General features: G+C 31.0%; 3 protein-coding genes across 3 annotated transcripts in view; 1 reads left to right on the top strand and 2 right to left on the bottom strand.

The window, feature by feature from the left end:
* The first annotated feature begins 1,364 nt into the window (after positions 1–1,364).
* Positions 1,365–3,574, top strand: LOC132728443 (serine/threonine-protein kinase PAK 3-like). The gene is made up of 3 exons (XM_060714085.1): positions 1,365–1,428; positions 2,125–2,601; positions 3,149–3,574. Exons 2-3 carry the CDS (start codon positions 2,171–2,173, stop codon positions 3,459–3,461), a joined length of 744 nt encoding a protein of 247 aa, XP_060570068.1. The 5' UTR covers positions 1,365–1,428; positions 2,125–2,170; the 3' UTR covers positions 3,462–3,574.
* Positions 3,575–4,186: 612 nt separating this feature from the next.
* LOC132728442 (uncharacterized) lies at positions 4,187–13,931 on the bottom strand. Its single transcript, XM_060714084.1, has 12 exons — positions 13,722–13,931; positions 10,645–10,718; positions 9,594–9,679; positions 8,971–9,122; positions 8,405–8,500; positions 7,960–8,082; positions 7,648–7,745; positions 7,138–7,210; positions 6,146–6,253; positions 5,637–5,837; positions 5,302–5,502; positions 4,187–4,870 (listed from the first exon to the last, which is right to left on the bottom strand). The coding sequence occupies exons 1-12, from the start codon at positions 13,879–13,881 to the stop codon at positions 4,746–4,748; spliced, it is 1,497 nt and encodes a 498-aa protein (XP_060570067.1). The 5' UTR covers positions 13,882–13,931; the 3' UTR covers positions 4,187–4,745.
* Positions 13,932–21,033: 7,102 nt separating this feature from the next.
* LOC132728441 (atrial natriuretic peptide receptor 1-like) overlaps positions 21,034–26,606 on the bottom strand; it is a 48,957-nt gene continuing 43,384 nt past the window's right edge. The window contains exons 20-22 of the mRNA XM_060714083.1: positions 26,482–26,580; positions 24,389–24,480; positions 21,034–21,117 (exon numbers count right to left, since the gene is read on the bottom strand). Of these exons, the coding sequence (XP_060570066.1) occupies positions 21,034–21,117; positions 24,389–24,480; positions 26,482–26,580 (275 nt within the window). The remainder of the gene's footprint in view (positions 21,118–24,388; positions 24,481–26,481; positions 26,581–26,606) is intronic.

Raw genomic sequence — 26,606 nt, 5'->3', positions numbered from 1 at the left:
ACCACAAAAAGTACAACCTTATATACATGTACAAATTTTGCCTTGTTGAAGTGCGGGAAAAAAGACTCACGTGTTAGGCGTGCAGCGACTTCTCGAACGCTGCGCATACAAAAGTAATTCAAGTCTATACTCATCATTGCGATGTAGCCTTTAAATGAAATAGTAAAGTGATGATATTTTAATCGAGAAATATGCCATGAAGAACAAAACGCAACACTTATTTTTTAATTAACACGCGTTATTTACAGTCTACGGTGTATGGTCATTGAATATGAGTCTCAATCTATTTTTAGACTGGGAAAATCCATTTCAGCCAGTGAATATGATACTACACCCAGTGAATATGATTTTATAAAAAGTTCTGTTGACTACTGTTTGGACCAATGAGATTGCAGCTATTTTTAGATCATATAATAAAAATCTTGTCTATTGTTTTTGAAGACTCAATAGAAACTCTTGTTGTTAAAATTATACACTGTTAGTTATACATGTATATAAATGTATACATGTGAATGTATATATACATGTATTCCTAAACATGTTATGTTAACCACATAACTAACTAGTTAAATAAAGGGGTTAACGTAACTAGTTAACCTCTTAATTAACTACTCGTAGTAAGTTTTATGGTTATCTGGTGGCAGAAATATGCCACCATATACAAGAGTAGATTATAAACAATAAAATATTTTTTTATTTAGTTAAAAATAATATTTTAAATTTATTGGTCCATTTACTTTCTTAATTAGCAAGACTTTTGCGCAATAACAGTATATTTATAAATTTTGTTGTCTATTGATTGCTATGCAATTCAATTCATTTCTAATTAAAATGAATCATTAACTTAATAAGGTATCGAAGTAATCCAAGTCATTTTTATAAACACTCTTGACAGGCCCTTATAATGAATTATCCATATTTGAATACATTTTATGGTGAATGTTTTGCATATGTCTACATTTATATATATAGTTTTAAGTAAATATTTAAGAAACATATTATTCAATATTGTTTTAAAAAGTATAACTTCACCTATCGTTTTAAAATAAAATTTAAAAAGACGTGACAGCCAAAGCTTCGACATGTTATATCAAAAATTTAAGTAATAAAACAATAAATAGGAAAAGGTTAATAATATAAAATTTTTTCAGTTGTGTCATTATTTTTTATTTTTTATTTTCCCTCGAATTGTTCATTCCGTGTCTGAAATAAATCATTTTGAATCATTTAAACGCGATATGTTTTTACTTACGGAGCAAACAAAATCCGTGATTACAATAAATGATATTTTGGTGTAGCTTAAATAAATATTTTCTTTGTTTACTCATATTTTTGTTATATGATTTATTATTTTTTCTTGTTAGGAAATTTGTCAAATGGTGATGACCCCAAACAAAGATATTCTCCAATAAAGCTTATTGACTCCGGGTTAGTATTTAAGTATTTTTATTATAACATGTATGCCTGACACGACTTTTTTCTCTCAGTTTCTGCTATATAAGAGTGTGATGTATAAATGACAAAGAGGTATAGTTCATCTTTGGGTGAAATATCAAAGTCAAGGACATACTAGTATAGTTTGTTTGTTGTGGTGATGTGTAAATGTCAGGGGCGTATTGTTCGTCTGTTGGGTGATACATTATTAATGTCAAGGAATGTCGGTTGATACATGTCAATATGACATACAGTAATTGTTCTGTGAAGATGTGTCAATTCCAAGGACATATAGTTCGTCTGTTGGGTGATATATCGATGTCAGGGACATATTGTTAGTTTGTTGTGCTGATTTATAAATGTCAAGGATATATTGTTCGTTTTTTCGTTAATATAACAATGTCAAAGACATATAATTCGCCTGTTGGGTGATGTATCAATGTCGAGGACATATTGTTTGTCTGATGGTATAATGTTTAATGTCAAGAGGATGTACAAAATTTGTCTGAAGTGAGACTTATACATCAAGAGTAGTTCATAGAGAATTTGATCACATATTTTTCATAAGATGTTACTCTCACGATTTACTTACGCTCATATTTTGCACTTTGCTATTTTGTAAATTCATTTATATTAAACATGCACCAAATGTATTTCTAGTAAACTTTTTCACTTTTGCTATATTTACAGAGCTTTCGGTCACGTGGTCTTAGCCAAGGCGAAGCTAAACGGGTGTATGGTTGCCATAAAGATAATGGAGGTTAAAAAACAGCCATTCACAGTGTTGGCTAACGAGGTCAACATAATGAAGAAAATTTACCATGAAAATGTTGTCATTGCTCTAGATGCGATTTATGTGGAAGCTGTAAAGAAATTCTGGCTTGTCATGGAGTACGTGAATGGGTGTTCACTGAGGAAGATTGTAAGAAATGTATCGTTAGAAGAAGGACATATATGTTTTATATCTAGTCAATGTGTGAAAGGTTTGGACTATCTCCATAAAGAAAACATAGTTCATAGAGATATCAAAAGCAACAATGTGTTGGTGGATGTACATGGGAGAGTAAAGATAACAGATTTTGGTACCAGCTACATATATGATGAAAATGCCAAGAAGAACGACCTAGTTGTCTCACCGTGCTATATGGCACCGGAAGTTGTAGCTAGGTAAGTAAATATATTGCAGACATTTTCGTTATATATAGATAGGCTTTTCCTGTCTCATTTCACTACAATCTGGATAGACATGTATTTACAAAACATTTTAACAATTGTTCAATCATAATTTATGGTAAATATCTTGTTTCCATGCCTTTTAAAATTTGTGTTTCAATTAATATAAATTTGAATATTGAATTATGATAAACAAAATGATATAAAAAAATATAAACAAAAGAAAATAAAGCAACATACAAACAAAAAAGAGAAAATAGTATCGAATGAAAACGTTTTTTTAGAATTTGTATTAACCACCAAGCGTTCTTAAGTAATGTTTTAATAGGAGCATGCAGACGTATTGCAGAAAAAAAGATATTCTCTTAACTTAAACATTTAGTTCACTCGGAACACCTCGGGTGACTTCAATAAGTCTTTCTTATAGAGTGGGGAAGCTGAAATGTTACTTTCGTGTTTAATTTTATAGGGGAGCGAAAACTATTGCCAAACATTATATTATCTATATTTCTAACTGTGTAACCGCTCTTATTTATTTCAGGAGACCTTATGATTATAAGATAGATATTTGGAGCTATGGTATAACACTGATAGAAATAATTGACGGAGAACCACCATATATACATGAGGAAGGAGCACGTGCTATGAAACTTATAAAAAGAAATGGTAGACCCAGTATAAATAAGTATGACCAATTATCGGATGGACTAAAATCTTTTATAGACACGTGTCTCGTAGTTGACGCAAGCCACAGAGGAACGGCACGTGATCTCTTGAATCACGAGTTTTTAAATGGTGACCAAATACTTGTAACTGCAAGATTAGCTCAGAAAAATTCATCGTCATCTTATTAGACTTTAATAATTTATTTGACGAACTTTAAATAGTTTGTGTGATTGTTATAGCCAATAATATTTGTGTCTTAGATTGACAAATATTTAATTTTTTTGAAGGTCTGTTCCATTAAAGAGTTGTATTTAAATGAGTTTACTTCATTCATCTGTAAGTTTGTTCAAGAGTTATTTAAACCCATTCGCTTGTTCAGACACCAATAAGGACCTCCAGTAATTTAAACAGGCATTACCTAAGTCATTTCTTAAGTTTAGGCTTATTCTATCAATAATAAAATGGTGTAAAGATATAAGAATTTAAAGTTGGAGTCATAATACGAAATTAGATGTGAGAGAACGAATCGGTTTGAGTACATGTCTGTGACGTCAACTATTTGTTATGTCAATAACGTTGGCGTCACTCATTAAAAAACGACGTCAACGCGAGAAGCAACAGTAACTTTTATACAATGTAAAATATAAAAAAAAAGTGTATAATGAATAAAGAATTGAATTCAGATATGTTTAAGACGATATTCTAGTAAACAAGAAACAAGGACAGAGGCTGTAAAATTATTAAACATATAAATACATATCGCTGATATCAATGATAATCCGAAAACAAATCGTTATCAACTTCACCTTTGAAGATTTAACCTTTCTGAAATTGCTTGAAATATAAGAACGACTTATAATTTGCCACAATTTGTAGAACGGCGCTTTGAATAATTTTCACATTTTGATCCGATATATAAAATCTTTATTTCTAATATATACTATTTACATTCAAGCATGGTAAAATACAATATTTCAAATATTGGAAACAATTTGCTATACTTACATCAGATATAATATTAATTATATACTATTAAATGAAATATTGATGAAATAAAATGCGTATTTTCATTTTCCGAATTTTCACTGTAAACATTTATTTTTCACTGCAGTGAAACATATTTTCCGTATTTTCCATTGTGCTTAGCCGAACTTCTTTTTCCAAATTCTGCCAGTACACAAAATTTAACAGAAATTCTTTCAAATCGTACTTTCAAAATAAAAAGTTTTTTTTCTATATTTACAGGATATATTTCATCTTGTGGTATGAAAATTATCATATTTTACTCGTGGCTACCGCCATTCATGATCTATTTCTTTTCATACCACTCGATGAAAGTTAATCCTGTATTAAGAGAAAAAACTTGAATATCCTCTATTTATTATAAATCGTTTGATATAGACGAATAAAAAAGATAACTATTCTAGAAACGTCTGTAATACAGTTTCGTCACACTTTTACAAGCACTATCGTTAGATACTCCAGATAAATGGAACCATTGGGATCAAAACTACTAGGAACCACCAGACGTTCCTGATCAATGATAACTTTGACGAATCAGCAGACGACGACTTTTTGCAGTTTACAGAATCACAATCTGAAAATAGTATACTAGACATGTAATAGAATATCATTGCTTTAATTACTGTATCTGTACATGTATATTGGCACAATAATTTTCTCTAAGTTTTATCAGCGGTATACCCTTTTAGTTTAGTTTGATTGTATTTATTTTATCTTTTAAGCATGTATTAGTTTGACTCGAGACCGTTTCTTGAATGACCAGTAGTTAAATCATGACAAAACATTATTATGGCCGTAGTAAGATCTCAAACCCATTATCCCTTGAATGAGAGGCAGACATCTTATCGCTCTCTTCAATTGTGCAATGAATTAAATAAAACTGTTATGATTAAAATTATTTCAACAGACGACAGATTGTGTCTATACATATTTTCGATATTGGTTTGTCATGTCTATTGGAAAGTTGAATAGTTCTATCACGAAATATATGTTACACACACATACCGTAAAAATTAATCCTGAAGAACCCCCTGTTCATGAAGGTGGCGCCATCTCTGTCATGTTTCTTCAGGTCATCTTTGTTGTAGTAATAAGGTAATGATGGCGAAGTACCCGGATAGTCCACACGTGCAGTCTCCTTCTGACCACGTGCCCAACTCACGTGCATAGTGGAATTAGTTATATCATAGTCAGCAACGTCTGACGCTGTTGAAATAAACTATTCGTAATAATCTTGAACTATATTTATCTGCTAACGTGAAGTCAAAGTGTTAACAAATATTTTTTTCCTTTTTTAACGAAAAGTTATCAAAGCCCAATGAACTAAATCTTTACTCTACCTTGAAGTTTGCGCCGGAAAAGAATTCGAGTGTAACCATCCACTTCGTCTCCGATAGCTGCTGTTAGACTGTCTTCACCGCCATAGAAAGAATCGAACCTTGGCGCGGATCGATCGCGAGTGTAGTAATCGGCAATGCGTGAATAACTTCCCCTAGCCGTACCAACCACAAGATCCATACAGTCCATGCCAGTGACCGGCACTTAAAATAACAATACAAATACTGTATGTTTGCTTACTGACTTTGTATATAAAAACAGTAACGGACTATTACCTGTTCAACGATATTCTTTATTGGTACTATATCTATATGCATGGCTAATTTAAGTGGTCTTGTAGGCAACTTTCAACATATCATGAGATAAAACAATTTTAAGAAGTGTTAATAAATGAAAACATAAAAAGAGAAAAAAAAACATCTTGATAAGACCGTAGTGTACAAAACTATGTCATTCTTTAATCATTATAATCACAAAATTTCATAAATTCAAATGCTCTTGATTTTCTCACCACCGCTTGTAGAACTGTTGCCCGGGAATTGTTCGTTACATGAACCTTCTGGCTTATCCGGGAATGGAAGAAGCAACGGGAGCATATTCTTACACCCACTTAGTAAATCTAAATAATAATAAAAAAAACAGGCAAACGTAGTGATATCAGAAATAGAGAACATTCTGCTCAAAATGAACAAATATGGTAAAAAAACATATTCAGACTAAAAATACATAAGTAACACATACCCACAAAGAAAACAAATGTTTATTAATAATTGTAAATCTCAGTTTTAAAAAAATGCATGACCTAAGTCGCTTTAAAAATTAAAAAAGTAACACATTTTATCGAACTGAACTGTTTAGCAATATGTAAACTTATGCCAAGCGTTTCAACATTGTCATATAAGGCCATACACCCTGTCATGCTAAATGCTCCCTTGGAACTGTTTATGTTGCAAATAATGCAATGTAAATACGGACTCAAGCACGAAAAATATATCTTTCCAGTTTGTTTAACATATTATATTATTAGGTAGAGGTTATTACATGGGGCGAGTGTGCCTTTAATCCATATTGGCACACTTGGTGACTTATTTGTCCGAGCGCAAATTTGAACCAAGTGTGCCAATATGCTGCCTCATGACCTGTTTATTGCATAATGTTTCCACAAAAGCATAAGTGTCAGCTGGCTGTCCTTGTTCTTCGATTATACTATCTTAATCCATCAAGCGATTCTCGACGGCCATTTTTTTGCGATGCGGTTGTCAATTACGTAACGTGTATATGCGCGGACGTCCTGACGTTACTGGACAATAGTTGCTTGATGACCGGACATAACCTCAATATGGGATTTTGGCAGACTTGGCAAGTGTGCCAATATGGCTTATTGGCACACTTGCTCAAATACGGGATTTTCGCATGTCATATTCAGAAAAAAGAAACGCATTTTTATTACTAATTATAGTAACATATGCAATTATATTATATACATAATAACATAAATCTTACTCGTTGGTTTCCAGCCGACGCCTACCCAGGACACTGTCTTCACTCTAGCCATGACTTCTAACTCATTGAAGTTCTTGTTTGTTACAAAAACAATGTATTTAGTTAGGCATCAAGATACAAAGTTATGATAAATTTCAGGCGTTCAGAGTTAAATTGGAGTATAATTGTTTTTAGTCATCAAAAGAAAACTGATTAATTCTGTCATCTGGTTAATAGGTAGAAGACATTGCGCGTGTGTAGGTTAAGCGGTCCTTCAACCCGCTCAAAACGCTACACGAAACATAATAATGTATTTTTCACATATATATCCAAAATAAGAACTATTAACAGTAAAATCATTTTTCATTGACGCACGTTAAGTTTAATACTACAGTACAATTTAGCACGTCTTTAAGACTATTATTGTAGGCCTATTGTATAACGGAAATGACGTCACGTCAAAATAAATATGTGCAAGGTCGTGATATATCGCAAAAATAGCATGAATTTGTTTTTTCAAGAAAATCTTACTAAAAGTATTCTGTGGTAAATCTTAAACTCAGAGTTCGCTACTGACGTCATTGTGTAGTCATCCATGTCGAGATTGGAAAGTGACGTCACTGATGATTCTGAAAAAAGTCGATGATGATGAGCAACTGATAAATGAAGGATAGTCTAACACTACGTTGCAAACTTTAAAGGTAGGGAACAAAAGCTATCCGAGAAGTTATTTAATACTTCTTGGTAAGATCTAATATTTTATTAAAAGTACAGTAGATCTACACTTTGGAATATCTAAAAGAAGGTGAACAATATAGAATAGCTACAGAACGGATATTTTACGTTTTTCACACGTTCTCCCGAAATAACCGGAAGCACAGTAACAATGATTTTTCGGGTAGGTTGTCGAGACGCCAATCTCACATTTCCCGCCATTTTTACAGTCTGCGTCATCAATGCACTCATCTAAAATTAATGTCAATGTCAAAATTATTAAAATGGTGATGACCTTTTACAAAGGAAATCTTTGTACTTAAATGGTGATCAGAAAAGACTTCATAATTTTTTATAGTATTTTTATTACTTTTTACGACTATTATATTTTACTCTGGACCGTTTGAAAACTGACCCGAAGTTTTTACTCATCTCTTTGAAGTTAAAACCGACATCAATACTAAAATAGCTAATATATGGCATTTTTCAGAAAATAAATAAAGCAATATTAACCTTATAAAAATAGAAAACATTTAAAGGTGATTTATAGTACATACAAAATTATAAATCAAACCTTTATATTGACAAATATGACCAGTGTATAACCTGTCACACTGGCAAGATCCGGCAATAAAAGTACCGTGAGATGAGCAACGGTCATAATCGACATCTGTAACGAATAAATAAATAAATAAATAAATAAATAAATAAATAAATAAATAAATAAATAAATAAATAAGTAAATAAAATATATATTTAATCATGTAGATTCATTCATATTTACATACACACCTTAACAAGGCTATGTCTTAAGCACTCATCTGATCAGCAAGGCAAGATTTGTGGTGGCGAACTCTTAAAATCACATGTCTGCGCATTTAGCCTTTACTTCAGACATGTATTATTCTACAACAACGCACTCGAAATTGATAAAGTAACTAAATTGTCAATATTAAGACTGATACCCATTTTAAGTTCATTGCTGCAAGGCACGCGACGTAGAACTAAGCCAAACTATTCGATTAGGTACTTTTTACGAATTTAAAATCTTAAAATATCACGTGTGTTTGAAAAATTATATTAAAGAATCTTAAACCTTTTATATAGAATAACTTATTTATTTTAAAACTTTACACATACTGCTTTTGATATTCACATCAGCACATGTATAAAACTGCATTTTATTGTTGTTACATGGAACAGTTCCCGGGAACTCCTTGCCCTGTCTCTGAACTTGTATACTACAGTTATAGCACGGTGTGTCAGGTAGTGTTATATTGTACCATAATGCTCTGAAATATTATTTCATTTTCAAAATATAATGCATGTAACGTCTTTGGTATAGAATCACATATAAGCGAATAAAAAATAAAAACATATTCTCTTTAAAAGTTTCAACAAGACTTTCGAGTTGTGTGGAATAATCGAAATACTTGTGGTCCTATCATTTTATATAAGTATTTATATGAAAGAGAAATTAACAATAAAATTAATAGTGTAAAACTCATTTTTTTTTGAAAATTTCTTCTCTTTATTTAAATGTTGATTTGATATGTATCCCATGACCAAAAGTTGCAAATTCCATATTTGTAAAAAAAATCAAGACCAAATCGGTCGAATAAATGGTAGATATTAAATTATTGTGAATTTCAGCTAGATAATGAATAATTATGCGTTCGAGAAATCAAAATTTTCACTCCCCCCTTTTTTTATTATAAGGGCAATTAAACCGTGTTGGCGGTTTTAATTGATACATTACATACGTAGGATCATTTTCCATTACAAAACCGTCTGTAAAGTTATGAATTGTCTTTTCATTTTCATCTAGAAGACTTAAACTGAATCCACCCTGAAACGATATAAACAATGATATATTTAGTCGGAATAATGGCACAAATTGTCCAAGAAATGCTTTTATTTCTTATTCCTAAAAAGCTTTATATTTTGGTGTACATTTATAGTTCCTAAAAGTTACGTTTTAGCAAATTACGTGAACATCTTGTTCTTGTTGTTGCTATTTAGCAATACAGAAATAATGATCTTGTATTTTGTATAGAAGTCAAAATACTACTTTGTTAACATTTTTGAAACTTTTATGACAAAGAAGTTTACATTTAGCGCTGCTTTCTCCAGCACGTATCTTTAATGATCTAACATCACTGTTTATACAATGTTGTCTTTTCTAATGAAGTCAAAATGTATTTTTTCTGAGACATAATGTGCCTTTCATGATAATATTTTTTTTAGTCAACCTACACTTTTATACAGTATGACCGAACTGTAACTCCACTTGCTGCTTAATATAAACATTTTGAAATTTAAATTCAAAACCGTAATTGTGGTAATTTCCAGATTTACTTAGAACGTGTTTTATTGCTTGTTTGTGTTTTTGTTTGTCCTGGTATTGTGTCAATTTCAAAACATTTGGTCCATAAAACCGGATTAGAAAATATCAATTTCTCGGTAATCTGCATTTATTCCGAATCAGTGGTGGGAGACAAAAAGCCATTTGAATCAATGTCCGAGCAATTTTGACCAAGATGGTCATCTATTTTGCTACTCGCAGCGTGGAAAATATGATACCTCGCTGGACATTCGGTCTTGCGAACTCTCAATTTTTCCACGCTGCTCTACTACAATATAGTATGCCGTGTTAACCGTGTATTTATGTTTATTCACAAAAGATTCGTTTATATTGTTTTTATTTCTATCATCTATCGTATCATAATTTCAAAATTAATAATCCATACATGTGAACAAGTCCTGAACCAAATAGGTGAATGAATATGTAAACTAATAAAATCTTGATCTTACCACATGCACAAAGGGTTGATGCCATGTCACAGTTATCGTCTCCCCAGTTTTTAAATCAGTTATAGGTCCGAGTCCTGAAAACAATAAACATTCTTTTAATACAAATGTTTTCCATTATGATGATTACGAGATTCCTGCATTATTTTTAGTTATTCGGCTAAGAGGTTTAAAGTTTTGCTTTTTATCAAAACTCAAAACTTTTTTATTACAGATATACATGGGATATGGGGATGGTTGGAGAATACAAAGATCTCGTGTTTGGGTTTTCTGCTTCTTTGCCTTGTGAAGAGCATTTCCACATATTTCTGAAAAAAAAGTTTACTTTTGTTTTCTGTGTTTTCCATATTTATCCCTGGTTACAAATATAAAAACTGTCATGGAATGCCATTAATTATTTTATGTTTCTTGTTAAATTTAAGTAAAATGCTGAATACTCAGTAAAATAAGGTCGTTTTTTCTAAATGGTATATTGCCCAATAATCTTATAGTTGTACTGGAATGATCTTATTCGATGCTGAAATATTTCACGCAAAATTCAAAAAGCTACGGATAAGTGATACAATATTTTAGAAATCATTTCAAACACATGTATACATTGTATTAAATGAAAAGAATTATTGGATTCTCAATAGGGGTGTGAAAACTTCAGTATCAATTTTCTTTTATGATGGTATCGCTTACCAACAATCACCGTAAAGCATGATTGTGTTTTATTTCATTTATAGACGCCAAGATTAAATGACCGTAATTATCTTAAATAACTTCGACTCACATTTCATCATTAAAACATAAAGAAATATTTCGCAAAGTCATGGACTAAAATAGTGTCCTTTTTTGAAATAATATTTTTACCCGATTTGCACTCGAAATAATGCGACAATAGATATATATTTGTTTTGTCCCTTTACAAATATAACTATAACCATAGAATTCTACTATTTCATTCAAAAAGAAAAAAAAACGTACTCTCATTAAATGATTGTTAACATTAAATGTTGATTTAAAGATATCGATTTATTGTATAGATCTGTTTGTGAAACTTAGATTGACCTATTTATATTGTGTTATACTATTTTGTGAAATTGAAGAAAAGAGACCCATGATAATAATTAACAAATGACACGACATTTGAAAGTCTCGTTGATTCATTTTGTAATACAATAATTTTGAACACATCTAAAAAATAAAAAAATAAAAGTAAAACTATAAAAAGTATCGAATATTATAGAAGGTTGACTTGCTGATTCTTATTTTTAAACAATACGATACCAAAGTGATTTATCTTTTACATTTCAGCATATACAAAAATGATAAGTCTCATTATAAAACGCTGACCTTAGATTAAGAACTTGACGTAAATATAATAACTGATCATTATGATGATTTACCATTATTAGTCTGTAAACTGTCTTGTTTCAGATTCTAACGACTCGAATTTTAGCTATAATTTTGTAGCTTCATCTGAAATCTTTCACAAGTTAAAGAGGCAAACATAGAGTAAAGACACACGCACCGCACTGATGATCGGACTTAACCCTTAAATTGTTAAAAGCTGAACGGGTTAGCATTCTCGGGGTCCGTACTCTCAGTGCCTGAAAAGGGCGGATGGACCCTCATTAAGCCTAGAATACATGATTAGCATTCGGCATCAGTATAGAGCCGTGCCAGTCTGCACATCCACGCAGTCTCATAAGGGGACAGGGGACAAATCCGAATGATGGCCCCGGTCAAATCTTTTAATAACTCAGACATCGTGTTTTGAAGGTACTGGAAACTTTTGATATTTCTCTGTCATTGTAATTATTTGGGTTCTTAACCGTATTTTGGTACATTTGTATGTATTTGTGACTCTCCGTAGTCAATTAATTAATTAATTAATTAATTAAAACTTACTGGGAAACGATATAGATATATGATAATCACATATTTATAAGTTATTCTAAAAAGACTAATACAATGTTGAATAACATTATTGTAGAGAATAAATATACTTTTTACACTAAGATTATTAAGGATGTACTTTTATGTTTGTAAACCACATCCGACTGTGATACCGTGTTTATCTGTCATATTTCAAAATGTTCGTATTTTTATAACATTATGTGTAAGGTATAGATTTGAAATAATAGAAATGTCCGGGTATAACCAAGATTTAAAATTACACATTTTTGTAATAGATATGAATAAGGTTTCAGCACACGTGATTATTCTTTGCATAAAGATGTATGTAATAGATCGAATTTTGTAACATGAGCAACTGAAAAAAACGGTGAAAAGTTCTATATGATGATGATGATGATGATGATGATGATGGTAATTATGATAAGCTGAAATTGATCTACGAAGATTGCGATGATGATGATGATGATGATGATTAGTCTTTGTCCGTTTTTGGAACAAACGATGTCGGACACTTTGGACAGTCACTGTCCGTTTTGACTATTCACAGTGAATTCGTATTAAGTCTTAATAATTTAGATAATTAAGATATCTAGCAAGTGCAATATAACAAGTCAAACCTACTAATTAAGATTTAAAGCAGTAAGTCCGGGGGTTCTACCTTTGTAACTGAAGAAATGATTTAGAATTAAAATGTTTTATTTATTGTCTGCTATTTGTTACAATTTAGTAACTGAAAAATAAAAATGATGTACAAATGTTGTCGATATTCGGATTTAGTTAGCAAGGTATTCTAAAATTGATTTATTGTGCAACATATTTTTTCAATAATGATATTAACGAAATAAACTACATTTTCAAACGGATGGCATATAGATAAATAAATAGATGCAACTAGTTTTCCTCATGAAAATTTAAGTGAAATATACAATTAGTTTTTTTTTAATTGAAAAAAAAAACCACATATCAATTAATATTTTAGGAAATGTCTATTTCCCGTGTATAATATTTTTTGCAGTTGTATACGTTTTTGGGCATCATTTAAGTAAAAATCAAAGTCAGCAAACCGTCAAGGTGCAGTGAAGCGCTTTTCCTTCTTTACATACTGGGATAAAATTATGCAGTTATAAACTTGTCTAATTTAAAAAAGAACATTTTATATACATGAAACAGATTACCTTTTGGCATCCCACAAGGAGCCGGGGCTTGAACCATGTTCAGAAAATCCAAAGAATATTTTCTTGCTTCGGGATATGTCAGTCGAATATGTCCCAAAATTGTGCATGGCAAGACGACGAGTAAAATCGAAACATAGTTTACAAGAAATGTTGTCAACATTTTGAAATTCAGACCTTTTCCTTATAAAGCGCCTAAATTTATATTTAAATAAAAAACAAAACGTGAGATATATATTATCAAAATTCTGTCAACCATTAATAAAATTGTATTTACTGATTTCTTCAGTGGTGGAATGTATATTAAAACAAGTGATGTATGTAATATTGCTTATATTATATATATGACACGGGCAACGAACCATTAACTTGTTTGATATCATGATGTTAAATATATAATACTTTAGTAAAATACATAAAATTAACATTAAAGCAACATATTTACAGAAATGTATGATAAAAAAGGGACTTCTTAAATTAAACTGTAACATGTACTTAATATCTTAATACATGCATATGGTCTTATTAGTCATATGTTAAATAACGGGAAACAACTTTTTTGTGCATTTATTGATTTTAGTAAAGCCTTTGATTATGTTGTCAGAGATAATTTATGGTTGAAAATGATTAAGTTAGGTATTCGTGGAAACATGTTAAACATCATTATATCTATGTATTCAGCTGTTAAATCTAGAGTTAAGTATTATAACCAAATAAGTGAGCAATTTCAATGTATGTTAGGTGTTACGACAAGGAAAGAGTGTTTGTCTCCCTTTCTCTTCGCAATGTTTTCTTAATTGATTTAGAAGATATATTTATTGATAAAGGTTTTGAAGGCATCGACGTTACATGTTTAAATGTTTTTAAATCTTATATGCAGATGATATTGTTATATTTGCAAATAGTTGTATTGAATTACAAAATAGTTTAGATACATTATTATACGAATATTGTTGCAAAGTGGAAACTTGTTGTTAATTCAGAAAAAACGTTAAAGTCATGATTTTCCGCAAAGGTGGCCGTTTACAAAGTAATATTTCGTTTAGTTATAATGGTAATGCCTGTTAAAATTGTTAGTAAGTTCACTTACTTGGGTATTGTTTTTACAAACCGGTGGTTCTTTCTCTGAAGCTTCAAAGTACGCTTGCTGGACAGGCCACAAAGGCAATATTTTAGAATGAATAAGTATTTATTTTAAATTTACAGATATATCTGTTAAACATAGGTTAGAACTTTTTTGACAAACTTGTTTCTCCTATTCTTAATTATAGTTCCGAGGTTTTGGGGTTTTATACCTGGGAAATCTATTGAAAGGTTGCACATGCAGTTCTGTAAAAATATGTTAGGTGTTAAAAAACGACTCAAAACGATTTCATTTATGGTGAACTGGGTAGGCTTTCTTTTCAAAAATATAAGATATTTCAACATAATTAAATTCTGCTTAAAAATTGTGAATCTAAATGATAATAAATATGTTAGAAAAAGTGTACCTTATGTTTTAAAAGAAGATATAGACAATAATCCTAATCACAAAAACTGGTGTTCTCTTGTAAGAAATTTACTTAGTAATCTTGGTTTTTATGATGCATGGCTTTTTCAAACTTGTTGGAAAAACACAAACGTATTTTTTAATCTAGTGCAGCAAAGAATTAAAGATCAATTTTTACAGAATTGGATAGTAGACTTTCAAAATTCTAGTAGAGCTATTTTTTATAGGTGCATTTCAAATTTTTCAACTACAGCCATACTTAAGCTTAATTAACATTAGAAAGTATCGCATATGTATTTCCAAAATTAAGGGTATCGTCTCATAGATTGAATATAGAAATGGGAAGATGGACGAAACCTACATGCACTCCTTTGAATGAAAGAATATGTTATAATGCAATGTCATAGAAGATGAATATCATTTTGTTTTAGAATGTGAAATGTATAATCTCATACGAAAGAAGTATATATCTTGTTATTATTGGAGACGTCCAAATATGTTAAAAAAAACAGAACTATTTAATTCTGAAGAACTTGAAAATAATAAGAAATCTGAGTATTTTTGTTAATAAAGCTTTCGAAATAAGAACAAGCATACTTTTTAATATTCAGACATGAATTGTATCATGCATTAATCATTGTTATTATTTGAATCTCACATACAAAGGTTTATTAATTAACTATCAAACCGTTTTTGTATTTTAACGATCATCATATTTGCTATCAGAAGTCTTGTGTTTCGTTTTTGTAACAAAGACTTCATTTTCCTTCACATAAAAATCATTTTAAAATTTTTTGATATTGAGTATACTTTGTAATATGTTTTCTATGGATCTTTCACACTTTATCTTGATACTTTCGAACGTCAAGATAGAGGTAACTATGATCTACGGATTGATTTTATAGAGGCTTCCTTAATATTATATTTTGACAAAGCTCATCTGGTAGCAGTTACCGAAATTATATTTAGATACGACGATCACACATTTTGCTACTATTCTATTTGTGCTAGTGAATTATATAAAATTATCACATGTTATTGTATTAAGAAAAAATTTATAATTAATGTTGGCATTGCTTTATATAGAAATAAAATATTTGTATGCTAACATTTACTTCGGATATATTGAAGCAGATAATAATGTTAAATATTTATCATGTACTTAACTGCTGATTTCTTTATGCATGTATTCATTTATGTTAATATGTCGATTACTTGTAAATATATTGTCCTCATGGGTCTATGACCTTCTGGAATTTACTTGAATAAAATCTAAAATCTATTTGACTATACTTACAGTATTTAATAGTTAAATAAATAAATAAACCATTTTTCACTGCTCAAAATGTCATGTCTTGTTTTACACATGATTCATTCTTGGTATTAATTGGTGTGCGATCTGCTTATTTCCACATTGTAAAATAATGCGTTTTTTTTAGAATTGTGCAAAATGCCATATCAGTTTTTAATGGGATTTCACGTTGATTTCATATATTATTATATATCGAAAATATCTTATTCTACGAACATGAATTATGTTAAAAATGGAATGATAATTTCCCTCAGAACATATTAAAGGTTCTTGCATGCGTAAAGTTAAAAATGCTTTAACTGAAATTAACATAGACCATTCTTATGGCACTTTGGTATAACATAAGATATTATTTATAATTATGACATGTAAATGAGTACTAGTATACGTATAACAATAAAATGACACACAATGACAAGAAAAATCACCCGTCCAATTGGACCTATATGCCACCAGTACAAATAATGAAGTCATTTTTTTCACAAATTGAATATATATAGAGTAAATATGAAGTACATGTACATACGGCAAAGAATCGGTAAACTAAAATATTTAAATTTTAAATTATATCAATTCGTTATAGCCGAGATATAATTCTTAGTCTAAAGTATAGTCAACAAACAGACAAATATACCAATTTATAGCTGCAAATCTTTCAAAACTTGTTATTTTACTTCTCTACTAAATGTTTACCTGCCCGACTGGTAACAAATATTACTTGAAATAAATGTTGTTGTTGAAAAACTCTTTTTTTTCTAAAAATAAATGATGAAAAAAATTGTTTGTTCTCGTAATTTAAAAATAACTCAATGATCGACTTGTCATTTAGCAAAAGAGGTTAAAGTCATAAACTTGTCACGTTTTTGTATCAAAGCATCATTTACTTTGATGTTAGTATATACATATAGGTTGTTACTAAAACAGTTTTGGATATGCTCCAATAGAAATTACTACTTGTAATCAATATAGCTATTAGTCAGATAAATTAAGATAACTCTTGTAGTATTTCTCTTTCAATAAAACTGAAGTTGCTGTTCTTATTTGGAAATAATTGGAGGAGTAATTACTTCAAGACATTAGATCAAAGCACTGAGGGTACCGAAAACAGCAAAGCATAAGCGACAGAATAATTTACTCCGTTATGAATTCAAGTTTTTTCAATCTATTTTTAAGTCTACAAACCTTATTTTCTATTTAACAGATACACGGATAATACATTTAATCGTGAGCAGAAATATTTCAGTGAAGGATAAAAACTCTTTGTTCAGCGACAAAAGAAAAAGGAGTTCCGGCTCGCCAATATGGTTCAGTACGGTGGATGATGAGTGTAAAATAAGCCAAACATAAATACAACATAGTAGTCAAATGGAATAAATGACCTCGAATACAGCAGTCGGAACTTTCATTTATTACTTTAAAAATTTATAGACTGAAATTTTCCATTGATTCTTTAAGTTATTTCAATACCCATGTACCCGTGTTTTGTCTGATAAGGACGGTAAATAAGTTGGCAAAATCTCATTTTAGTTTCAATTCATTTAAGATGAAAAGTTTTTAAATGTTTAAAATAGGAAAGACGGAATGGAAAAAAAGAAAAAAGGCAAACCAATTTAAGAAATTTATTCTATACAAAATAAATAACAATAAATGTACAAACAAAATCAAGTACAGTCTGTATAACGATCAAATAACGTTAAAGCAAATGTAAATGAGCACCAAACCATGAAAAAGAAACGAATTTTTATAAATAATGTCCGCCATTTTGATTTAAAAATACTCTATGAAAAACAAATACCCCCCAAAAAACATGTGACTGTAAAAAAGGAAGATAACAAAACATTTATACTTATATTGGTGTATGACCTATACCAAAATAAAATGAAATATGAGTCACTACTTCAAAATGTGACTGATTCTTAAAATGCTTTTCAAAAATATCAAGAATATTTTAATGCTTTGCAATGAGAAATAGTATGCAAATTTTGAGTAAAAAATATAAAGCATGTCTCCAGATTCATGCTTACTTTCATGAAAATTATCAAAATGTATTAAAAAAGTAAAAATATTATCAAGTGAACATTGAAATGAAATAAACACGTAGCAAACGTCACTTAAAAGCAACGAAAATCAATCAAATGGGTTTTTTTTCAAGGTCAACAAGTACAATATAAACAAAAAAGATATATATAAATAAAACATAAAAAACATGTGAAAAATAAAGGTTTTGCATCTTTAAAGGGAAAAATATATAACTAGAGGTCAGTGTAAAAAAGAAGTTAAAGAATTTGAGCATTGTTATGTCTTAGTTCTGACCATTCTAAATTCTTTAATTTTATTCTTTAAATAAACAGGATATAATAGCAGCACTTCATTATAACGATTCCAATGCCTCCGTAAAGTATACTTGCCCCTTGCATCGTCGATTAAGTATAAAGTTAAAAAAGGCGATTATTCTGCCAGTTACATTTCTTGATCATTTTTATTTATTTAAAGTAAAATATGTTTTTCGTTCTCTTTTCACTGAAATCATATTTTTATGCTAATCATTGAGTAAAATATTTTAATCACATAAATTTATTGAAATCCATGAAATTCTAATTGATTATGTCTAAATTGAATAAAAGAATGAATAAACTGTACGGGAAGCCGCGTTTCCTTTTAAGGGTCAAGTAACTTTGATCTTTTCTTTAAAAAAAGCAAGTTTTCTTAATGACATTAGGTATTCATATGGTGACCACGTAAAGTGTGTTTAATTTTAAACATAATATATCTACTTTCTATGAAGTCAAAACATGTTTATTTTATTTTACAAAGAGACTGTGTAGTAATTATCAAAACCAAAATTAATATTGAGCATAGTATATCTTTAAACCGTATATGATAAAAGAAAAATCAGTATACCGGCCCGTTAGTGAGCTTTTTTTAAATAAAAACAGACGAATACTTACCCTGTTTGGTCGTTATGTTACGTAATGATTTCATTTTTCATTAACAATAATATATAACAAATTACACATTACAAAAATAGCAAACAATATCACAGTATTACCAGTACATTGCACAAGATATGTTGAGATTTATTGTTAAACGTATAATGTATCTTACTAATGAAAGGCACATTATGCCTCAGAAAATAATATTTTTTTCCATCTTTAGAACAGGCAAATAAGAGTTTTTCAACGTTAAAATAGTGTTGTTAGAGTAAGTTAGATGCTCACCCCTATTGTAAAAAAACAGTACTGAATGAAAAAGCATTTGTCATAAAAGTAGCAAAATGTAAACACAGTTAATATAACTTCCATACAAAATACTAAATTACTGTAACTGTACGAATTTCCAAAAAGCAATAGAACCAAAAGATGGTTCAAGTAATTGGCCTATAAATAAATGTTTGGAAACTATAACAGAACCCTAAGATAAAAAACAAGCTTTCGTGAAATAAAAATAAAAGCATATCTGGGGCATAATGGTCCTTTAAAATGAAAACCAATTCACATAAACTATTTAAATAATCTATATTGCATTTTGTCGGACTTTATTGTGACTATATTAAACATACATAGATAGGCAAGTGTTCAATTTTAATTGTTTTTGGAACGGGCACTTGAGTAGACACCTACGTTCCGTAACCTAGCTGGGTTAACTTAACGTTGTTTTTTTATTTTTTGTCTTAATTTATAACAACAATGGGGAAAAAGTATTTGATTCTTAGTTTTATTCTTTGTATTTTATGTTCTAGCATGATATCCTGCTATTCAAATTGTAAAAATGAAAAAAAGATAAATAAACGGCCAGAAAACGCTGCTTATAAGTTTTATTTTTCCATATAAACAGTGAAACTGACAGTTACTTTTTGGTACTCTCTTTTGGGTATACATTGTTCTGTAATTTTCCTAGTATGTGTCCAGTTTGATGCCAAAATTACCTTTATAACATAAGACATCAAACTCGTCACCAATGGCAAGAGCTTTCCTACTTTGTTATACAAACTCGTAAAGAAAACAAATTCAGAATACTAAATTTGCACCGTCAAAATCAACAAATTAGAATAATATTTAAAAAATAAATTAAGTGGTGGTAGTATTCTAAAGGACTGACAAAGATAAATTAATAAGCGATTCGTTTAAACAAAAGAAGCAATTGAAATGCGAGTAAACTAAAAAAGGGCCACCCAAATTCTTGTAACAAATAATCAAAAATCAACAAATAGATAGTCAAGAACGAAAATGATACACTCTCATTTGTCGAAGATGATAAATACATGCATATTGCGCATGCTCAGTAACATGTCTAGTCATTTTTGGAGTTGTAGAGTATTTACACTTGTTTGTGTTTTAATCACTATTTTGTAAAGTCTACTTGAATATTATAACTCCAAACAACAAAACAATGCCCATTAAAAGAAAAATCTTCCGTAAAGAATATACATCATTTTATTATTAAACTTTTGAGATAAGTTAATATGGTTTGATATAGCACGTTTGTGGCCATGGTTTATCCGGATATGTAATTGTTTAATACATGACTCCTCCAGGAGCAATAACGCTCTCTTTCCTGTCGCAACCCTCTAACCAATATGTCGTCATTTGACCTTTACCCTGAAATAAAAAAAAAACAAAAAACATGTTTATCAAGCCATTTTTTTTAAATATTACGTTGGCAACATTTACCCACGTGACCCAAATGTTTTAAACTATAGTAAACAAGAAAGTAATCTACTCCATTCAAAATTTTATTTTCCCTTTAATTCAATGTTTCTTAATTTAAATGTGACGAAGTAAAGTGCTTACAGTACAAAGAAAGGTTGGTTCTACGCCTTAAAAGTAACATTGCTTGAGCCAATGAATGGAAACAGCATACATACACGTTTTGAGGAATATTTTCTCTCTCTTTACCTTTATAAAAGATTATCTTATTCTATAGAATCAATGTTTGTAATATGATGTATGTCTGTCAATCAAAATCTGATTTTACGCCAAAGCTTTATAAGTCATACATTTCACAACTTGTTTCTCAGATTATCATTATTTCTTTAAAGGGATCACATGTAATACACTTCATTATATCATTTTTATGTTATTCTTGTTGGCCGGTTGCAGTTGTGCAAACCCGGGTTATAGTATGGTGAATGATTGGCGGTGGGCGGGCGGGCGGCGGGCGGGCGCGGAAAAACTTTCGTAACAGTTTTCTCAGAAACTACTTATCACAGCCTCTTGATATTTGGCATACAGCATTGACACGTGGTCCCATACTGTGGAATTCGATTTCAGATCAGTCACTCACCCACTTCCTGTTAATCGACTGAGTTAAATTTTCGACATTAATGGCCAATGATAGGAAATTTTCGTAACAGTTTTCTTAGCAACTACTCATCACAGCCTCTTGATATTTGGCATACAGCATTGACAGGTGGCCCCATACTGTGGGATTCGATTTCAGGTCTATCACTCATCCACTTCCTGTATATCGACTGAGTTAAATTTTCGACATTAATGGTGAATGGTCGGAAATTTTCGTAACAGTTTTCTCAGTAACTACTAATCACAGCCTCTTGATATTTAGCATACAGCATTGACACAGGGTCCCATACCGTGGGATTCGATTTCAGGTCTGTAGCTTATTCACTTCCTGTTAATCGAATAAGTTAAATTTTCGACATTAATGGTCTATAGTAGGAAATTTTCGTAACAGTTTTCTCAGCAACTACTTATCACAGCCTCTTGATATTTGGCATACAGCATTGACACGTGGTCCCATACTGTGGGATTCGATTTCAGGTCTGTCACTCATCCACCTACTGTTTATCGACTTAGTTAAATTTTTGACATGAATGGTCAATGGTAGGAAACTTTCTTAACAGTTTTCTGAGATACTACTAATCACAGCCTTTTGATATTTTGCATACATCATTAACACAGGGTCCCATAATGTGGGATTCTATTTCAGGTCTATTGCTCATCCTTTTCCTGTTAATCGACTTAGTTAAATTTTTGACATGAATGGTCAATGGTAGGAAATTTTCTTAACGGTTTTCTCAGATACATACTAATCACAGCCTTTTGATATTTTGCATACATCATTAACACAGGGTCCCATAATGTGGGATTCTATTTCAGGTCTATTGCTCATCCTTTTTCTGTTAATCGACTTAGTTACATTTTTGACATGAATGGTCAATGGTAGGAAATTTTCTTAACAGTTTTCTCAGCAACTACTTATCACAGCCTCTTGATATTTGGCATACAGCATTGACACGTGGTCCCATACTGTGGGATTCGATTTCAGGTCTGTCACTCATCCACCTCCTGTTTATCGACTTAGTTAAATTTTTGACATGAATGGTCAATGGTAGGAAACTTTCTTAACAGTTTTCTGAGATACTACTAATCACAGCCTTTTGATATTTTGCATACATCATTAACACAGGGCCCCATAATGTGGGATTCTATTTCAGGTCTATTGCTCATCCTTTTCCTGTTAATCGACTTAGTTAAATTTTTGACATGAATGGTCAATGGTAGGAAATTTTCTTAACAGTTTTCTGAGATACTACTAATCACAGCCTTTTGATATTTTGCATACATCATTAACACAGGGTCCCATAATGTGGGATTCTATTTCAGGTCTATTGCTCATCCTTTTTCTGTTAATCGACTTAGTTAAATTTTTGACATGAATGGTCAATGGTAGGAAATTTTCTTAACAGTTTTCTCAGATACTACTAATCACAGCTATTTGATATTTTGCATACATCATTAACACAAGGTCCCATAATGTGGGATTCGATTTCAGGTCTGTTGCTCATCCATTTCCTGTTAATCGACTTAGTTAAATTTTCGACATTAATGGTCAATGGTAGGAAATTTTCGTAACAGTTTTCTCAACAACAACCTATCACAGCCTCTTGATATTTAGCATACAGCATTGACATGTAGTTCCATACCTTGGGATATTATTTCAGGTCTGTTGCTCATCCACTTCCTGTTTACTGACTTAGTTAAATTTTCGACATTTATGGTCAGTGGTAATTTTTTTTTCGTAACATCACAGCATCATGATATTTGTAATACAAATGCAACCCGGCCGTTTCTGTCTTTGACTCATTTCTTTCAATATTAACCCATTACCCCATGAGCATTTTGTGAAAAATGGCTGTTTTCATTGAAAAGGCTCCCATTACAAGTTCAAATTGCTATAAAACTATAAAAACTGCTTCAATGCTAATCAAACTTGGCGCAAATGTTGACTGGACCATTGCCTTTGTAACAACATGCTCAGGCTTAAATTACTAGCCACCATGGCAACGAGGGGACATCTCAAAATTGCCAAAAATCACTATTTTGTGTTGATTTTTTCCATCAAAATTGATTTCAAAGTGCTGCAACTTCTCAATGGATTGAGATAGAGTCAAATGCTTTTCAGCGTTGATAACACGTTACCTTATGATCGATCTGGGGTCATTTTTAGCCTCTCAAAAGTCCAAAATTTCTTGGCGATGAGGGGGACTGCCAAACCCCCCAAACAGAAAGGGGCACATCCCCCTTCTGGCAACCCCCTGATGTATCTTTTGGCTGGGGGGCCGCGCCGAAAAAGTGGTCACTTTTTTAAACAACATTTCTCAAACAAAAACAAGTGTTGGGGGCTTAAATAAGGCATTTTTTCACCATTTGAGGCGACTAAAAGGGGGGGGGGGTGAAAAAGGCGTAGAAAGGCGTATATATCTGGTAATGGGTTAAGACATGACAGCATGTGCAACACATTCTTATTACACTAATTACACTATAACAATTCAAATAATAGTTGATTTAAAAATACAAGCTCTCGGCCCTTTCTGTAATATTTTCTCTTTACATCAATTATCTCCCTTACCTTAATTTCGATTTCTCCTCGTTCCTTTATGTTGTATGTTGGGAATTCCTCTAACAATCTTTTTGAGACACTGGATAGTTGTATTCTAGATGCTGCAATTGAGAGATAAGAAAATGATTATTTGAATTAATTAGTTTACTTCAGAAAAAAGCCAATGATTTTTTTAATAAATTAGTTAACATGATTATTTGAATAGATTAGTTTACTTTGGAAATAAGACAATGATTATTTGAATAAAATAGTTTACTTTGGAAATATAATTACCTTGTTGAATGCATTAATTATTGTCAAACGTTAAAAGAAAAAGGCAGACAAGGTTCAGCTAGTGGAAGAGAAATATATAATGATGTATTCGTATTTATACCGTGGTTTGATTAAGTATAATAAGAAATATGTTTTAAAACTTAGAAATTAAAATTGTTTACATTTCAAACATATTGTTAATTGTGACGCTTTGTTCGTATTTCAAACTGATGTTTTCACTTCTTACGTTAATGCTATTAAATGTAAAGATTTTTTCTGCTTTTATGTCTAAATGGAAAACATATGACTTAACAATTAGTTTGAAATTTGATTTCAATGTATTTAAGGCATTTATACATTTATTTATGCATTTATTTATACATTTATTCATACAATAGTATATGAATTATGCTATTTTCACTATGTAAAAGTTTTACTTCTATAAAATACTTTGGTGCAATTCTCTAGAACAGTGTACATTACTGGTATTGCATATGTATAATAGACCGGTGGCCTTCTTATACAAAATAAATAAAACAAGCAATTATCATAGTATTGCAAGCAATCCATAAGTCCCCTATTGGTTAGAACCCCATCAACATTCTGAAGGGCCATTGGCCATTCACTAATGTTTCAATTTTTCTCTATTTTAAGTAAATTTGTTGGAAAAGTTCTTTAAAAGTGATCACAGGAAACAGTTTTTATGAACAGACAGACAGACGGACTGAAGGACACTCTAAAGTTAATATTTGAAACATCCCTGTTACCAAAATATAACATTTTAAAAGCAAAATTCTTAAAGAGGAAATAACTCTTGAATTAAATATGCAATTTCATAAAAATTTTCAGCTCTTTTTGACTAATCACAAATATTGTTATATTTGCCATGCTTTAAGCCTATTTGTTGCCAAGGCAACTGATATTTTTTCAAAATAGGAAGAACAGATAAGACATGCATAATCTCAAGACTGCTATTTACCCATATGTCAAGTTTAATAAAAAATATTTCCAGTACTTTTTGAGTTATCACTGGATTCAGTTTATGTGTAAAATTTGCCATATTTTCAGTCTATGTGTTGCCATAGCAACCTGAATTTGCAACATAGGAAGAAAAGAAAAAGACGTGCATAATTTCAAGACTGCCATCTACCCATATGTCAAATTTCATAAAAATATTTCCAGTACTTTTTGCGTTATCACTGGATCCAGTTTATGTGTAAAATTTGCCATATTTTCAGTCTATTTCTTGCCATAGCAACCAGAATTTTCAACATAGGAAGAAAAGAAAAGGACGTGCATAATCTCCATACTACCATCTATCCATATACCAAGTTTCATAAAAATATTTTCAGTACTTTTCAAGTTATCGCGGGATCCAGTTTTGTGGACGGACGGACGGACTGACGGACTGACAGACAGACGGACAGTTCTCACAGGACAGTAATTATGTGGCTACTCTATTGTTCTCTCTATTGTTCTTTTTAGCCACACAAAAGAAAATAGCCACATAAAAGCATTACGGAATGAATGACATCAAAGAGAAAGAACAGTTACCTATTGTCCCTCTAGCCACATAATTACTCTCCTGTGAGTGCGGACGGACAGACGGACGGACAGACGGACGGAGGGTAAACCTAAAGTCCCCTCCGGTAAACCGGTAGGGGACTAATAAAATGATGTTATTGTTATTGCATGGTTATTGTAGTATTTGATTATATTTTGTATACTTTTTTGTTAACATCTACTTATGCAACATTAAATGACTCTGGCAAATGCATTATAATGTACATTATTCTGGAATGGTGTAAATCAATGAGGTGACTGGAGTGCTTTCTAGAAAACATAGCTACCTTCTGACGTAGATTCCATGCGAGATGCGGTATTCACAGTGTCCCCAAACAAACAATATCTCGGCATTGTCAGACCAACCACCCCTGCTACGACTGGTCCTAAACAAATAAATAGTAAAAAAACA

The sequence above is a fragment of the Ruditapes philippinarum genome, unplaced genomic scaffold (genome assembly GCF_026571515.1).
Source record: "Ruditapes philippinarum isolate M1 unplaced genomic scaffold, ASM2657151v2 ctg4745_1_1_1_1, whole genome shotgun sequence".
Taxonomy (NCBI): domain Eukaryota; kingdom Metazoa; phylum Mollusca; class Bivalvia; order Venerida; family Veneridae; genus Ruditapes; species Ruditapes philippinarum.
The sequence above is the reverse complement of the archived record's forward strand: the minus strand, read 5'-3'. Positions and strand labels throughout refer to the sequence as shown.

What these genes read in the sequence shown, in the direction of transcription:
- LOC132728442 (XM_060714084.1), bottom strand. Translation starts at nt 13,881, where the DNA reads ATGTTGACAACATTTCTTGTAAACTATGTTTCGATTTTACTCGTCGTC. An exon ending in TCCTTGTGGGATGCCAAAAG is followed by an intron (nt 10,719 to 13,721) that starts GTAATCTGTTTC and finishes TATTGTTTTCAG; the next exon opens with GACTCGGACCTATAACTGAT. An exon ending in TTTACCACAGAATACTTTTA is followed by an intron (nt 7,211 to 7,647) that starts GTAAGATTTTCT and finishes GTAACAAACAAG; the next exon opens with AACTTCAATGAGTTAGAAGT.
- LOC132728443 (XM_060714085.1), top strand. Translation starts at nt 2,171, where the DNA reads ATGGTTGCCATAAAGATAATGGAGGTTAAAAAACAGCCATTCACAGTG. An exon ending in GCACCGGAAGTTGTAGCTAG is followed by an intron (nt 2,602 to 3,148) that starts GTAAGTAAATAT and finishes TATTTATTTCAG; the next exon opens with GAGACCTTATGATTATAAGA.